The sequence below is a fragment of the Telopea speciosissima genome, chromosome 7, assembly GCF_018873765.1.
Source record: "Telopea speciosissima isolate NSW1024214 ecotype Mountain lineage chromosome 7, Tspe_v1, whole genome shotgun sequence".
Taxonomy (NCBI): Eukaryota; Viridiplantae; Streptophyta; class Magnoliopsida; order Proteales; family Proteaceae; genus Telopea; species Telopea speciosissima.
Genome location: NC_057922.1, coordinates 59,235,611 through 59,252,332, shown reverse-complemented (window position 1 = coordinate 59,252,332; position 16,722 = coordinate 59,235,611). Strand labels below are relative to the sequence as shown.

Genomic DNA, 16,722 nt, shown 5'->3' with positions numbered 1-16,722 from the left:
CAATAAATACTCCAATCGGTTCTCAGATTTGCAGGAAATTTCATATCAATAAAATAAAAAAAGAAATCGAAGAAGAAAAGAAGAAGATAGGATAGTCTCTCTCAGACTCAGGTCTCTCACCCACAGCTTCTCACCAATGGCATCTCACCATACTCTTTCACAGAGCAAAGCACAAAGCTATTTTTTCTCAATCTCATTAATCAAATTCATGTACAAGGCTGCAACCCTTTACAAACTTACAAAGAAGACTCAGAAGCAAACTCAAAGATTAAAAAGGAAAGGCATAACCCAATCTTTAAATAATAAGGTAAAACATAAAGTTACTCAAAATAGTACTCTTTACTAAATTAATGAAGTAAATCCCGTTTTTCTACTTTCTATTCATATTTTAGGCTTATTGAAGTGGCCTATTTCAAAGAAAATATTAAATGCCCAACATGTACCTAACCCAACCCAAGGCTTATTTCGAATCAAATAAACCCTTTAGGTGACTTATCTGCATTATCCCTCCCCCTCCCCCATCTTTGAACAGCATTATCTATTTGTGTTTTCTTAAATTTTTTATTTCTTTTTTCCTTTTTGTTCTTTTGAATCATCACAGGTACCCCGAATGGAGAAGAGGGTGATTTCTGTGGCTAAGTTGGGATATAAAAAATGTGTAGTGCCAAAATCAACTGAGAAACTTCTTGCTGCTCTTGAATTGGAGGGAATGATAGTTTTGGGCTGTTCAAATCTTAAAGAGGTGATCAACACTGTATTCCAGCCTGAACCTTTAGAAGCTATTCAAGCACAATTACCATTCAGCCTGTCTTCTGAATTATAAATTGCTGAAGTTTATGTATGGCCCAGGTTATGTTAGTTGTATATCAATTTTCATTAAGAAAGCAAAAAGTATATAGCTGCTGTATATAAATTGTCAAGGGTTCTTATTGTAGCGTTTTCTTTAACTGTTGCTGCAACTTAAACAATTAATTGGACAATTAAAGACCAAAACCATTGGTAGATGGAATATTGTGACATAATTCTGTTTTTTGGCATGCTATTACTATTTTTCTTACTGGTTTCTTGTTATTCTTGTCTAATTAAAATTCAGTGACAATAAATGGAAGGAAAGAAGTTCATGTCATGGCAGCAAATAGAATGTTCTCTCTTCCGTTTAAGTTTTATATGAACTTCTGGGGATACTATTTTTAGCCCAGTTTATACCTTGGTTCAACAATCAGGTGACTTCTTATTATACCCTATTGGGCAGTTGGAAAAAATTGAACTTAATCTGTGCTCAAAAGTCGTCTGAACAAGCTAATTTTTTTGGTCAGGAAAATCAGAGTCCTACTTAGAAAAACGTGAAACAAAGGCGATGCAGGAAATAATGGAAACCGCAAACAAGAAAATCAAACAATTACAGGGATTTATGTGGTTCGACAAGATTGCTTATTTCCATGGTGAGATGAGATTTGTTTCACTATCAATGGAGAGTACGATTATAGCTAGCTCGTCCTCACACCTCTTAGATTGATTATAAAGTAATAATCCTCACTACAAAATATAGTGAAAACCAATTTGTCAAAATATTCATTTAGCCTTAAAAAAATTCCTCGGGGGCCCATTGAACCCTTGCATGGACCCTCTAGTTTGTAACAGCCCAGTAACAAAGATTAACGTGCAAAGTGGATTGATTCCTTAAGGCCTTCGGCCCCTATATGCTCTTAGCGGCCTAATTGGAGTCAGACTATTAATCCTATTTATTTATTTAGTTACAATTAAAAATAAGCCTATTGAATGATAATCCAAAGAACGTTTTATTTGGAAAGTCAGATGCAATGCATGACCAATTTTTGGTCTAGGAAGTATGAAAAGTGCTTGACAAGAATGTCAAATGAAGCATCCGTTTGTAATTGAAACTAATCTTTCTAAAAACAACATAACTTCAATCAATCCCACAAAAAAAAAAAAAAAAAAAAAAAAAGAAGCAAAAATGGAGAAACCCATGAAGTATCTCTATAATTTACATGATCCAATCAGACATGAAGTCTACTTCCAAGCCAAAATGGAGAATCTATTGGTCACAGTCCAAATGGATTATGACCTGATCAACTCTAAACTAGCCGCCTCAGCCGTCTTCATACCTAGAGAACATGTGTTAACACACAGGAATTATTAAATTGAACACTTGGAAAAGTATCTCCATTCAAACTAAATGAGGAAAGAGAGATTTAGAATGACGACTCCATGTTACTCTCACAACTCACAACTCACGCGGTTACTCTGATGATATCAGCCCCCCAAGACAAGAATATGTGAAGGAATGATTCTCATACGCTGCACCTGCCCCCTTCCCTCCCTAGAAACGGGGGGAGGAAAAAAAACGAGGGAAAATGAGAGGTTTCCAAAGAAGAAATTAAGAATTATTGTTCCCTGTCACTGTTTTAACTTGTATTTATTATGATCAAACAGATTAGTCATCATCATTGACTTTAAATCTCAGAGGCTTCCTTTGTTTTCGCTTTATTTTTTTAATTTTCTTCGGAGAGGGGTGGGGTCAGGAGGTGTGAAAAACAATTGGATGGTTGGTGGATGCCTAGATCTGTCGCATGGCAAGACAAATGGACTTCAAATTTTATGAACAAATAGATCACAAGATCTCTTGCTCACATGTCAAGTATCAGCTTCATGAGAGTTGAATATATATGATAAAATAAACAACGGAAAATTTTAGGCATGCATCGACATGAATGGAAGTAATAGTAACTAAAAGAATAAATGATTAAATTTGAAGTTGAAATTTCATTTGTCATCTATTTAGACCATTTTATAGGTTAAAATCACTATACAACTTTTCCATGTGGTAAAACAATTGCTCCCCACACATCAATTTTGCCTATGGATTACACACCAAAAACTCTCACCAAAGCGAGGACTGATTTTTTGTTTTTATTTCTTTATTATGTAACAAAGTCTACTTGATATTTCATATTTCTTCGGAGCAAATTAAAATAGGAGCTATGTTCTCTACTCGGGAGTGCACGGGGACAGAGGGTGCACCCTGACACATGGGGCGGGATGGAACAATCATTCAGGGGGGGTGGGCCTATCGTTTCACCCACCTCACATTAGGGGTGTAAATGAATAGTCAAAATCCGTTTCCGTATTCGTGTCCGAATCCGTTTAGCACTATCCGAATCCGTCCGAAAGCTAAACGGATGTGGATACGGATAGGCTATAGCTATTCGAAAAGCTATATTTACATGTAAACGGATAAAATATCCGATCTGTATCCGTGTCCGTATCCGTTTAGCACTATCCGAATCTATCCGATAGCTAATCGGATGTGGATGCGGATATAGCACTATCCGAGCAGAATCCGATCCGTTTACAGCCCTACCTCACATGTGTCTAGGTTAAGGATGTAAACGGGTCGGATTCGGATTGGATGTGATCGGATCTGGATATTCCCTGGCCGAATACGGATACCTCTAAACGGATTCGGATGCTGATCGGATTCAGATTTTCGACCATTTGTTCACGTTTCTGCCTCGTGTAACCCGGACGTTCCTCCCCCTAGCGGATACAATTCACTCTCAATCCATGTCTCTTAGATCATGATTCTCTTTTCATCATATTCTAGAACCTGTTGAATCTTCAAAAACCCTCAAAATCATTATTTACTTATTTTTTTATTATTAAGTATTCAAAATTTTTTTTCAGACAGATTTTTGTCGGAGTATTCAAATTTTTTTCCGGACATCTCTAAACGAATACGAATGTCCCTAAACGGATATAGATGCGAATTCGTATCCAGATTTTAGTTATCCATTTACAACCCTAGTCTAGGACTCTAGGTGCATCTTGCTAGGGGTGTAAATGAATAGCCGAAGTCCGTTTCCGTATCCGTGTCTGTATCCGTTTAGCACTATCCGAATCCGTCCGAAAGCTAAACGGATGCGGATACGGATAGGCTATAGCTATCTGAAAAGGTTTATTTACATGTAAACAGATAAAATATTCGCTACGTATCCGGTTAGCACTATCCGAATCCGTCCGATAACTAATCGGATGCGGATATAGCACTATCCGAGCCAAATCCGATCCGTTTACAGCCCTACATCTTGCACCCCAGTGTAGAGAATATTTACTCATTAAAATAATACTGCAATTTGAAAATCAACATGTGGCCTAAATAATTATATAGGTTGCCCTAGAGTCCCTCTAACATATAAAATTTCAGCTTTGTGACCAAAAACAAACAAAAAACAATGAAATCCACAACTATGGAATAGTGCAAAGGAGTGGGTAAGGTAGTATAAATGTGGCTGCCCATACATAAGAATGCATGCCAATGCTTGTGAAGTATTTGGTTGAATTAGTCCCTGAGTTTTGACATATGACTAATCGAAATCATGACCTCCCTATCCAACGGTCACGTGGAAAAAGAATAATGGACGATGTAGATGGTTTGCTACCACGGGCATGTAGGTAGAAACCATATTCTTAAATCAACCATATAATTTTAGTGTCATGTTAAATTTAAAGGGTTTTTCTTATCGATACCATTTAAGGTGTTAAATAATTTATAACTTCACTTTTCCCCCTCATAATATAATACACTATTTCTTCCAATGAAGATAAATCTATCGCTTCACATGTGTTCTCACAAAAATAAGACAATGACATCCTTTACTAATAATAGATCACTTTCAAATAATTTTAAAAATCCAATTGACTTCTAAATTTAAGAGTTTTTAAAATAAGGCAAAGGACAATCAAAAGATAACAAGTTCTAAATACACCTATAGAAGTGTTATTTAACCAATCCCAAATTAAATAAATACTTTTATTCTAAACCACTAAATTGGGGAAAAGATTCTTATCGGTCTTCACGGAGCCTACCCTTAGACATAGGATCATGTGAAAATAACCGTCTGCCCCCCTAAAATGGAAAAATCTCACCCCGTTGATGCCACTGTGCGTTCTCATTGACTCTGTGGGGCCATGCAGCCTAACAACCATCTTCTGGCCATTAAAATTTGTATCTAAAAGGACAATTATTAAAACTAAGACACGAACACATTAGGGTGAGCCCTTTCTCATTTTACCCACGAACCTGAACGTACCCGGAACTAGGAGGGATTCATTAAAGGGAAGAGTCCCATTACAAAGAATTCAGTGACTTGGAGTGAGCACTGTACACGTTAATAAACCAAGTGAGATTCCAAAGACAACAAAAAAAAAAAAAAGTGGAACAAAGAACAGTAAACAGAAAGATAATAGAACTGAAATCCAGCTTACATGCGCCCCCCACCACAAGTATTAGACCTAGATTTACCCAAATTTACCGATCTTGATTCTAAAAATTACCTTTTACCTATACAAGCCATGAGCCCAATGAAGGGATGGAACAACAAAAGTTCTCTATAGACGCAGCATTATTTGCATCTAGTACTACACACTACACAATTGACACTCGAAAGAGGAAAAATAATTATAACTCAATTAATACAACCTGTGGAGACAAGCACAAAGGATCGATCTCTCACTGTAAATAAGCAAGATTAGACACTCACTTCCACCAAAATCAATAGGTGGGTTGAGATGACTTCTGATGCTTCCTGCAAAAACAAAAGCAGCCCCTCAAAAAACGGATAATAGTCGTCAGTCCTTCAGATGACTCACTGTCCTATCTAACGTGCCATTGCCATTCGCCACAGAGTTTTCTCCATCCAACACTTGTGTAGGTGGTTCTTCCTCTTTCTTGGCTTCCTGGACATCTTTATCACGCAAGAAGCTTGGTTGATTTGTTGATGACAACAGTCTTGCCCACATCCTGTCAGTTATCACAACCTTGTTCTGCATCTCCGTCACACGCTGCATCAAAACCACCCATTAATATTACATTTAACTAATACTAACATACATCGAAATTCAATTTGGTTATCAAATAGAATCATGAAAATCTTGCCTAGTAGCAGCTAAAAGTAACTCTCTTTCCACCTACCACAATCTTTAACCATAGAAATGCCTTAGTTTTCATAAAAAGCTTAAACAGACATCGAAGAAAAGGGAAGCAGGAATGGCCAATAAGTAGATGACCGTGACTTCTTTTTTGAAAGGTAAAGGCAACCAACTTCATGTGATAGTTCATGAAGGTCATGGGGCAGGCTAAAGAAAGCTAGCCCACTTGTGATATGGTGGTTTTAAGATTGGAAACGAAGATAACATTTTTGTGTTATTTCCATCCCCATGACTCGGTCGCAGCAAAGCCTTTTACTTATTAACCCATACAAAATTGAATGTCATTTTTAGCTTATGCAGGAACTCACATAGAAGGGTATGTAAGCATGTCTTCCATTGACAGGTCCAACTATAAAGCCTGTGTACCCTGCCATTGCACCATGGACAGCACTTTGAGCAAGCAGTGTGCAGTAGACGTTGTCGGATGCAATGCTTGGAACCGCACGGATCATGTACGTAGGATCTGCCAGACAAGAGAGATCCCCACTTGATTAGAGATCGGACTCATAAGAATAGCTACTTTATTTTAAATACATTGTGTGTGCGTGAGAGAGAGAAAGAGAGGACTCTCAAAGTCACTAACCTATATATTTGAGATTGATGGACAGCTTACTTCTTTTTTTGAAATGATCCTACAAAAACAACAAATGAAATGAACCAGTGCACTTATCTAACCAAGAAACGTCAATAATATCAGAAACTTGAACATGCCGACACAAAACAAGAACAAAATGGACAGAGATAAAACTAGCAACTTACATGCAAAATAAATTGGACTCAAAGGACCTACCTTGATCTGCTCGGATATCCACAGACCGACATCTTGCAGTAGCTTGTTTCCTGAGGCATCCTGCTGCTCGGATTTCATGCTTTCAGAAACAAGATCCTGTCCAGCGCCCTCAGCTATAACAATAACCATGTGCCCATGTTCTTTAAGCCGTTTCTCCATGAATTCAAAAAGCCCACCAGGTCCATCAAGATAAAATGGTGACTCCGGTATCAAGCAACAGTCTACATCTCGGCTGGCAAGAGTGGCATACATTGCAATGAACCCTGTAACAAATAAAGTTCATGTCAAATTTTAGAAACGTGCTGGAGGCTAGCCAAGGAAACAAGAACAGTACAAATGCATACTGGTTAAAGAAATTGTATAATCGTGCATATGCCTAACTCAAATTAAGTAACTATCTGCTCTAAATATTTAGTTATAAGCAACAGTTGCTAAAAGCCTCGCTCCAATTTCATCCAACATTGAAAGACCTTCTCAAGAGATCTACATACAAAAGCCTTGTTTGACACCACTCAATCTACAATTACAAGCTTGCTTACAATAAAGTTAATTGATTCATCGACTGCAATGTTCCTCATGGTCTCATTTCACAAGGCAAAATGGTGAGACTCGAAAATATACATCTTAGAAAATAATTCACATAAATATATTAAGGCAATATAAACTTCTAACAAGAAAATTATCGTTCCAATTGCAACCATTCACTCCTGAACCTGTAAGTACAGAAGAATAAAAAAATTGAAACTCACCACTATTGCGACCCATCAACTTCACCACACCAACACCATTCTCAATACTTTCAGATTCAACATGTGCTGCATTAATGGCACGCTGAGCTTCTTCAACCGCAGTGTCAAACCCAAAGGACTTGTCAATAACCTGAATAGAAATAGATATATCCATTAATTTCAATGATGACTATCAATCATATGAGACGTGCAAGAATTAATTATTCATTACATAGCCTCTCAAGAACAGAACAAAACTGGGCAGATAATCAGAGAATCAAGTGGCATGACAAGTACCGAAATATCATTATCAATTGTTTTAGGGATTCCTGCAACTGCAACCTTGAGACCACGCCTTTTAATTTCCTGAGTGGCAGAAAATTGGAATGTTAGATAAGAAAATAAACTACCCAAAAAAAAAGTGAAGCAGTCAACTGATTTTCCTTTTATCCTTTTCAACTTAGGTCACAGATGCCAAAAACTGTTAGGCTTCAGTTTCCAAAATTGGGAAACTTCCAAGCTGAGGAAGATGAATTGTTCATTTTATCAAACACAATTACCTGAAAAATTAAGAATGCCCCTTTTTGAGTCCCATCTCCTCCAATTATATACACCTGAAAAACAGAGAGGTATCAACCTAAAACCCAAAAACAAGTATTTCTGTGAAAAAGCAGTTGCATATATTTCAATCATAGAAACCTATAACTGTATATAATAGACTCGTATCATCTACATACCTGATTGATGCCACGGTCCTGAATGCTGTCCACTATCTTTGCGGTATCATGTCCTCCTCGTGATGTACCAAGGATGGTGCCACCACGTTTATGAATGTCATTGACAACTTTGGGTGTTAAAGTAACAGTATTTCGAGAATAAAAACCCCTGTATCCTCCCTACATATGGAATTACTGTCATTAGTTGACCAAACCAGAGAGTGAAGCCACAAAAGTGTCTCTGGAAATCTTGAAGACAGACCATTAAAATATGCATGCTCTTCAGGACAAGGCAACGCAAGGTAAGGAAAAGCATCTACTGCTAGCTCAAAAACCAATAAATAACATAGCTACTATTTTAGTACAGTTTGAAAATACTTTAAATAGGTATGAAGGCAACAACCACAACAAAAAAAAATGAAGAACAACAATCCAAAAATGCTGCTTTCTAAAGCAGTTTTTGTATTGGTGAGAGATGGTTCCTATCTTCTTAGTTGGGTCAAAGGGTCTTCCTGCTTTGTTTGCCCCTGGTAAGCTTACTGCTTGCATCCCAATTGGCATGCAAATTGATTACCAAGAAGGATGGTGGCCATAGGATGCACAACCTATTCTTATTACCATCAGGAAAATTCCCAGGTCCTTAAGAATTGAGGTTGTAGGGAGACTAACTTTGGAGCTCTAGCTGAGAGTTTAGCTTCCTATACTTCCTCGAGTGAGATTTTTTTTTTAAGTAAAGAATGAGTGTTTAGAGCTGACTTGGGAGTTGCCCCAAACAATGACAAGCTCCGAGTGAGTCGTTTGAGGTGGTATGGTCATGTTCAACGGAGGCCTACGAACGCCCCAGTAAGAAGGAGGGATATAATCCCGATTGAAGGAGCTAAAAGAGCTAGGAGCAGGCCTAAAATGACCATAGAAGAAATTGTGAGGAAGGACATGCATAATCTAAGACTGGTACCAAGTATGACCTTGGATAGAGCCTATTGGAGGGCAAGGACCCATGTAGCAGATCCCATTTAGCTGAGATTCTCCTGACTTGTTGGGCTATATCTCTTTCCTCTTACTTTCATTTTTCGTATGTTTTTCCATTTTTCATTTGTCATTTTCCAATTCTCATTTCTCATCGCACTTTCCATCCCTCTTTTCCCCATCTCTTCATTCCCTTTACTTTGTTTGGATCCATGTAGCCAACCCCATTAAGTTGGGATAAGGCTGAGTTTATTTTGTTGTTGTTGCTTGTGGTTAAGTAACCCTTCTAGATAATGCAAAGAAGGATACATATCTTTGTAATATGTATGTTTGTAATTTTGTTTATAACAAATCTGTTACTTAATCCCTCCCCCACCACCCAAAAAAAAAAAAAAAAAAAAAAAAAAACATTCACACAGTAAAAAATATTTAAAAAAGTCGTTCTTATTTATCTGAATCTAACGAGAAAACAACAAAATGCATAACAAGGACATTATATAACACACATCACATATTACATGAAACACCGGTGTATAAAGCTATGCATTTTGTATACATATGTGCATTCAATCACATGTGAAAAGTCCAAAATTTTGTATTATAAACTTTCAAAAAAGAACATGTATGCAACTGCAATATGTAGACTTCATTTCCCATGGCAAGCTATTTTTAATTTCATTCACTAAGAAAAACTAGATATGAAACATATGAACAGTTAGCAGGACAAACTATGCACCTTGAAATCCATTTTAAACGAAAGCAAAGTTCAATCACTAGTTCCCCCTCCCCTTCTTTCCCTTTTTCCACCTAAAAATATATATGGGAAAAAAAGAAAAAGGAAAAAAAAAGCACTCCCTAGAAGAGATCAACTCGGACAATGTAATCACTCACCTCTATCCCAAGCACTTTGTTCACACCGTACATGTGGTGAAGGCCACACACTATTTCCCTAATGACTGTGTTAAGCCCAGGGCAAAGACCACCACATGTTACGATACAGGCACGCACTTCATCCGACTCAAAATACACCTGTATAATTGGAGAGAATGTCAGTAATGAAGTGTTTCATCAGTCCAAATAGCATGTATATGAGTGAACAAGATAGATATTGTTGGTAGCCAGCAAGGTCACCATTAATAAACAGGGCATACCTTTTGACGTGGTCCAGCACGTCGAAAATGTGTTCCTCTTGGACTATTCTTGTGAACAACAATCTGATAACAGAAAATTTTAAACAAGTAAAAAACACAATCAAAGCCATTAATTGTTCAACATGGAATATCTCTAATTCATGCAAGATACAGCATCCCATCCCAAACAAAAATTAACACTCATGGTGTATAGGGTCTCCACAGTTACAAATTACTCACCACTATTGTTTTTCTAATAAATCCGTTCTGAAACTATTCGCATCCGAATATTAAGAATAATAATAACAATTCTTTGAAAGATAATTATAGAACCAACAATAACAGTAACTTATAAACTAGCCTATCAAACCAGTATGGACCTACCTGACTCCATGAAAAGGCATATTCCACCTAACGTCTCTGTACCAATGAGCTTGATGCTATCAGAATGCTTGTGCATTATTAACATTTGTTAATTTTCATATTAACAGGGAATAGGCAATTCATGAATGTAAGTATAAACATGAAGACCTCTGTCTATTACAGATAAGGATTTTTATTTTTTATTTTTGGAGAGAGAGAGACTCTCAAAACATTGACCAGTAATGAGAAAGAGAATCACCTTCTGTGTGACTGTATCATCCGCGTTAACGAAATATTGCCTGTGAAACAGAGAAATTAGTTTGATGAATCATCAATTAACAAAGATTATTCAAAAGTATATGCAATAAATGTCGAAAAAAGAGCAAAAGCAATCATCATGGAAGAGAAATGTAAGAGGCTTACTTAACAACAGAGTATGCAGGATTGTCTTGCAATGGATTGGGATAGGTCTGCCAGAAAAGGGACAAGTAAAAGATTATGAAAATTTGCTTACTTCCCAAAGAAAAAACAGAGAAATATTGGATTTATTCACTGATCTATTTGAACATCGAAACATTCAAATTCCGAGCTAAGAAGAAGAGAATTTGCTGATAATCATTCAAGTAATCTGAAAACTTTAGTATCAACATAAGGATACAAAAATTATGCTAGCACAGAGTTTAAAAGTTTAAAACTTGGAGCCTAGTTAATATAATAAATGATCAGCAACTAGCTTGTATCTTCAAATGAAACAGCTTTATGGAAAAGGGATGAAACATGTTCAATAAGCAAGTTATGAAATTGAAGCAAAACTGAGCAAAATTAGTGAAATCACTTAAAACCCATGACTTAAAACCAGAAAAGTTACTCTAAATACTTAATAGAATCAAAGTAAGTTCAAAAACAATCAATAAAACAATCATAGGAAAGGAGAGAGAGAGAGAGAGGAGTACAGGGAGATTAGGGATGTAATCAGTAAAGTGGGGAACATCTTCGAGTATGTATCCGAATTCACCGGTGACGATCTTGCGTTCTGATTTGGAGGAGGATTCCATGGATTCTCCTGAAGCGGTGGTATTCTTAGAATTTGAATTGGAATTCATAACAGAGGAAGAGTTGAGGTAATGGTAATTAGAATTGGAAACAGGATGACCATTAGAAGGATCAAAGCAACGAAATTTAGGAACAGCTATGGAAGAAGAACTAGAGATGGATTTCATGGTAACAAAATATGAAGAAAGATGAATTGTTGGACAAAAAATTGAAGTGGGAAAGAGTTGAAAAAGTGGAAGCCATTTTATAAAGAGGAACAGAAGAAGAAGGAGAAGAAAGTTCGATCAATTCAGAGATGGCGTTATTGACTGGTGGTGGTGATGGCAAGAAATGAGGAAAAAAAAAATACTTATTGGAATGGCATGAGAATAGCTGAGCTAAGCTAAGCTAAAACTCTTACCGTTCCAAAACGAGACACAGAAAGAAAGAAAGAAAAAAAAACGAAAGGCTTTCCTTTGATTCTTTCGCTTTCAAATAGTAATAAAGTTTCTTCAAGAAAAAGTCAGTTTTCACTTTTCAGGAAGAAGAGAGAAGACACGACCAAAGAAATAAACTTCTCTAACACTTGAACTACAAATTAACCCAGCAGTCACAGACCGGAGACTCTACGTCGACACGTGTCCACTCGCTATATTTGCTCCGTGGAAGATGGGGGCTGATGGATCTCTCCAGAAGCTGAGGAATCTCTTAAACGGCGCAAGCGGTTTCCAAAGGTGGACCCACGATGAGAAAACCGCCGCCTGCCCCGCGACCATGGAGGCTGTATCAGGTTTTCGTACGAAAACCATTGTACAGATGGAATCCACCTAAGGGTGTCAAAAGCAATCCGACACTCAATCGAATAAACCATAGACCATGAAATTGTTCAATAAATGATTCGTTTATGGTTTTAAAATTGAGGTCGTTTAGTTAAATAGTTTGAACTGAACTAAATTGTTTAATTGAATAAATCATTTTAACACTGTTATATATACATAAATGTGACAAAATCAAATAGAAATCATTTACCAAATCGTTTAAAATCGAAACCATAAAATCGTTTAATAAATGATTCGATTATGATTTCAAAACTGAGACTATTTAATTAAATGGTTCAAATAGAATTGGACCATTTACCACCCTTAAATCCACCCCAAGTGACACCCATACGATGGATTCCATCTATACGTGTGTGAGGCTTTCTCTTGTGAGAACCTGACCCCAACTCATTCTTGTACCCTTTTATGCGCACAAACAAAATCCACTCATTCTTTTGGATTCTATCTATGCTATGCAATCCTTGCAACCATGCCCCACTCACCCTAATTGAAGGGATTGGGATCCTCTGCGGTTGTCTGCCCCGTGCAATCGGCGTGTAGCCTCATACAGGCAGGGCGTGGACCCACCCGAGTAGTGGGTAGAGCGGTTGTTTCGCCCTTGCCTATGTGCGGATGCACGCCGTCCGCACAGGCAAGCAGTAGGAGAAGAACCAAATCCCAACTAAAGGCAAAGAACCTCCATAAATGAAAACTTGAGAGAGGGTTTATCTAAGCAAGCAACATACACTACCTCTTCTTACATTTTTTTCTTAAGAGCAAGAGATTGAGATTGTTATCTTGTCGTATAGTGCTTGCACCAGCACCGGACCAATAAAAACACGTGTAGGAGTATTTGACTAAATGAGATTTTTAAGTTCATTGGGAGGAGGGTTGAGTGGTAATTTTGCAGTCGTGTCTGAAGATAACCGCATAGGAATCACATGGTTTTTATTATTTTTTTGGGTGCAACAGGAACCACATGATTAACATTTTTTTTTATTTCTTTTTAAAACAATTAATATTATAATGAATATGAGGAAGCACACACTGTGTCTTAGAATTTTATTTTATTTTATTTTTATTTTTGGGTAGAAGAAAGACTTTAATTATAATTAATGTGTAAAACACTCATAGAAGAAGAAGTATACATTTCCTGCAACCATGGATCGGAATTAGACTTTAGAGAACCTTTGTCGTGAAAACTTATGAAAATTGAAAATTGAGTTCATACATAAACGTGCGTCAAAACAAACAGTTAAACGGGTGTCCTCGTTCGTTGGAATGAACGGACGAGAGACATTCCACTTAATAAGCGGAGACTTCAATTACGTATGGCTAAAGTTATCGGAGCTCTCCTATTATGGTTTCTACTCTTTACGTGCGGAAATGTGTCGTGTTGCGTAGGGTTTAAAGCGGAATCGGAATTAGATGCGGATCGGATAGGAATCAACCAAGAAAATTCTAACAGTATTGGCCTTTAGGTTTCGTACCGATTCCATTGGGATCGGTTCGATCTGGATCAGCTGAAACTGGGATTTGTCTCAGCCAATGCTGATCTCGATTGGTCTGAATCGATCGATCCAATCCAATTTTTAGAAGATTGCGCCTCTTTTTTGTGGTTGTCTCTCCAACGCAGTAAAACATTCATCTAAAGTCCAAGGGAAAGGTCGTTGATTCCACTCTCCTCTCTCATCAGATATTGAACATCCTTATTTCACCCCTCTTCCCCCGGCTGCCCTCTCCTCCTTTTGTAGTTGGGATGTCACCCTGGCTGCCCTCTTGGGCTATCACCGCTAGTGGCCTATGGACCCTTAGTGGAAATTGCATTGAGTATCGATGGCAATCTTCTTCCTCCACTCCACTCGGTCGGGTGCAGTTCCTACACTTGCGGTCATTTGGAAGTATGTGTGAAACAAAATAGAGGGAGAGTTGTGGGTCCCATCATCCCACCCTCTCTTTGTTTCACACGTGATGAGGCATAAAACACCCCACCTATCAGAGGCTGCCACATGGCAGACCCGACCTCAGTCCGAGAACCGAGTTGGGCCGAGCAGGAAATCGAGCCGACCCCATCTCCGATAAGTCACCTGACGAAGCCAGATTCGCGAGCTAGCCGGTGGCTGAGGTCGAGCTCATACAGGTCAGCCATAGACTCCTGGCCGAGCTTACGGCCGAGACCAACCTCTCGGGCCCACCTCCCGTGCCGACCTCCATTGCCGACCCCCTGGGCGGACCTCCGAGGCCGAGCCCTCCTCCACTGAAGCTGCCATAGCGCCCCACCAGGGATCTCCGGGCCACGACAGCGCATCCTGAGAATCACGGGATAAGGATCGAGCCACGATCCCCGCGCAACACGGAATCACACTCTATATAGACTCTTACCTTAATAAGAGCCCGACCCCGAAAATAGCTCTCCACTCCGCTCTACGCGAGAGAACCTTCCGAAAGAAGGACTCCTACCATTCTAGGACTCTCCCAACCGCCTCATCTCATCCTCACTCTATAAATACCCAGGTATGGAGCACCATTCCTCATCTCGCTTTTTACTAGCGGTTACGCTGTTGCACTGGTGATCTAACTTGTGGTATGGAGCACCATTCCTCATCTCGCTTTTTACTAGCGGCCTGCTTCAAAGCCTTCGGCGAAGGGAGGCTTCCTGATCTCGTGGCACACATCAGTGTACTCCTTCGATTGGAGATAGTCGCTGATCGCCTCATCCTGAGCCGTGGCCAGGTCCTCCTTGGCCTTCTCCCTCACCTTGGCAAGCTGAGCCTGCAGAGCCCGGACCTTCTCTTTCTGCCTGATCACCTCGGCCTGAGAGCTCTCCACTTCGGTCTCGACGGCAATAAGCCTCTCTTGGGTCTCCCGACGCCTCTGAACGGCATCCTGGGCATCCTGGTGGGCCTTCTTGCACTGGACGCCCAAGGAGTGGTTCTCGGTCAGGAGCCGCTCAAAGCAAAGCATGGTCTCCACTGCCTTGGCGAAGCCCTGTAAAAAAGCATGAGAACAAAAGTCAGGACAGACTACACAGGTCGGACCTAATCACAAGAGCCGACCAGGAAACTTACCATGTTGAAATCTTGAAACAGTGTGGAGAGGAGCTCAGGTTCAGATAGCGCCTCAAGCTTCTCCCTGTCGGCCGGCAGTCGACCTGCGTCCAGCCATTCCTTGGCATGTGCGGCCGACGTCAATGCCGAGTCCCTGGGGAAGAGGCACCAGGTCGGCCTCACAGGAACATTGCTGGCCGAGGCCCTCCCCAAGACATATTGGGAGATGTTGGGGGATGAAGCCTCGGGCAGAAGGCCACCACTCGTCAGATTGACCGAGAGCTTCTGATGCTTGGTGTCTTTCGGCGGGCTCCTCTCGCCTTTTCGACCTTTCCCTTTCCTCGGAGACCCCGCTGGGCCCGTACTCTTCTCAGCCTCAAGGCCGACCACAGCGTCTGGCGGGCCAGGTATCACGGCCTTGCCCTTGGGGGCTTTGGATGACTCGCCCCGGGACTTCTTCTCTACATTTTTCTTCCTTAGGTCTGCAAGGGTCTCGGCCCTTAGCCGAGCTGTATCCATAGGGGGAATGTGGCCGACCACTGTAAGAGAAATCGAGAACATAAAAAATAAGTCAAAAAAGAAAAGAAGACTAAGTAAAGGGGTCAGCTCGGACAACAGAGACGGGCTCGGCTCGGGCTCCTACCAGGGGTCATATGCCACCTCTGAAGAAACCCCTCGTCCTGAAGCTGGAGGACATCGAGGGGCAGACGCTGGAGGATCAAGTCAAGCGAGGTCATCTCGTTCTCAGTCAGGGGTAGTACCCTGTTGACATAATTCAAATGGATCTCCTTCCACTCGGCTCGGAGAGGGCTGTTTGGGATCGAAGCAAAGAAGAAGCGGGGCTTCCACTGCTTATTGAAGCTCGGCGTGCCGACCAAAAACTTGTGGCTGCCCAGGGACGCACTCTTCCCAGATCAGCGGCTGAAATAATACCACCCCTTTTCTGGAGACTTCTTCAAGAAGAAGAGTCGAGAAAAGAGCGCCACGCTTGCGCCTCGACCCATCTCACAAAATAGGGCGTAGAAGCCGTACACGGTCAGCCAGGAGTTTGACACCAGCTGACCTAGGGACAGATGGAAGTGGTCCAAGATCTGGTCCACTAGGCCGAGGACGGGGAGCCTGA

At 40.0% G+C, this 16,722-nt stretch overlaps 2 protein-coding genes across 5 annotated transcripts in view; one reads left to right on the top strand and one right to left on the bottom strand.

Moving 5' to 3' along the window:
- LOC122667726 (DNA repair protein RadA) overlaps nt 1-1,033 on the top strand; it is a 151,214-nt gene extending 150,181 nt beyond the window's left edge. For 3 of the 4 annotated variants that reach the window (XM_043864121.1, XM_043864119.1, XM_043864120.1), the window contains one exon: nt 602-1,033. In XM_043864121.1, coding sequence (XP_043720056.1) covers nt 602-823 — 222 coding nt within the window. In that variant the 3' untranslated portion in view covers nt 824-1,033. The remainder of the gene's footprint in view (nt 1-601) is intronic. The other variant, XM_043864122.1, reaches the window with a different exon arrangement.
- Nucleotides 1,034-5,467: 4,434 nt separating this feature from the next.
- LOC122667728 (ATP-dependent 6-phosphofructokinase 6-like) lies at nt 5,468-11,955 on the bottom strand. Its single transcript, XM_043864123.1, has 13 exons — nt 11,656-11,955; nt 11,126-11,172; nt 10,962-11,001; nt 10,361-10,423; nt 10,101-10,238; nt 8,265-8,423; nt 8,088-8,141; nt 7,825-7,893; nt 7,549-7,678; nt 6,800-7,062; nt 6,593-6,641; nt 6,318-6,472; nt 5,468-5,862 (listed from the first exon to the last, which is right to left on the bottom strand). The coding sequence occupies exons 1-13, from the start codon at nt 11,920-11,922 to the stop codon at nt 5,650-5,652; spliced, it is 1,647 nt and encodes a 548-aa protein (XP_043720058.1). The 5' UTR covers nt 11,923-11,955; the 3' UTR covers nt 5,468-5,649.
- Between the last annotated feature and the right edge of the window lie 4,767 nt (nt 11,956-16,722).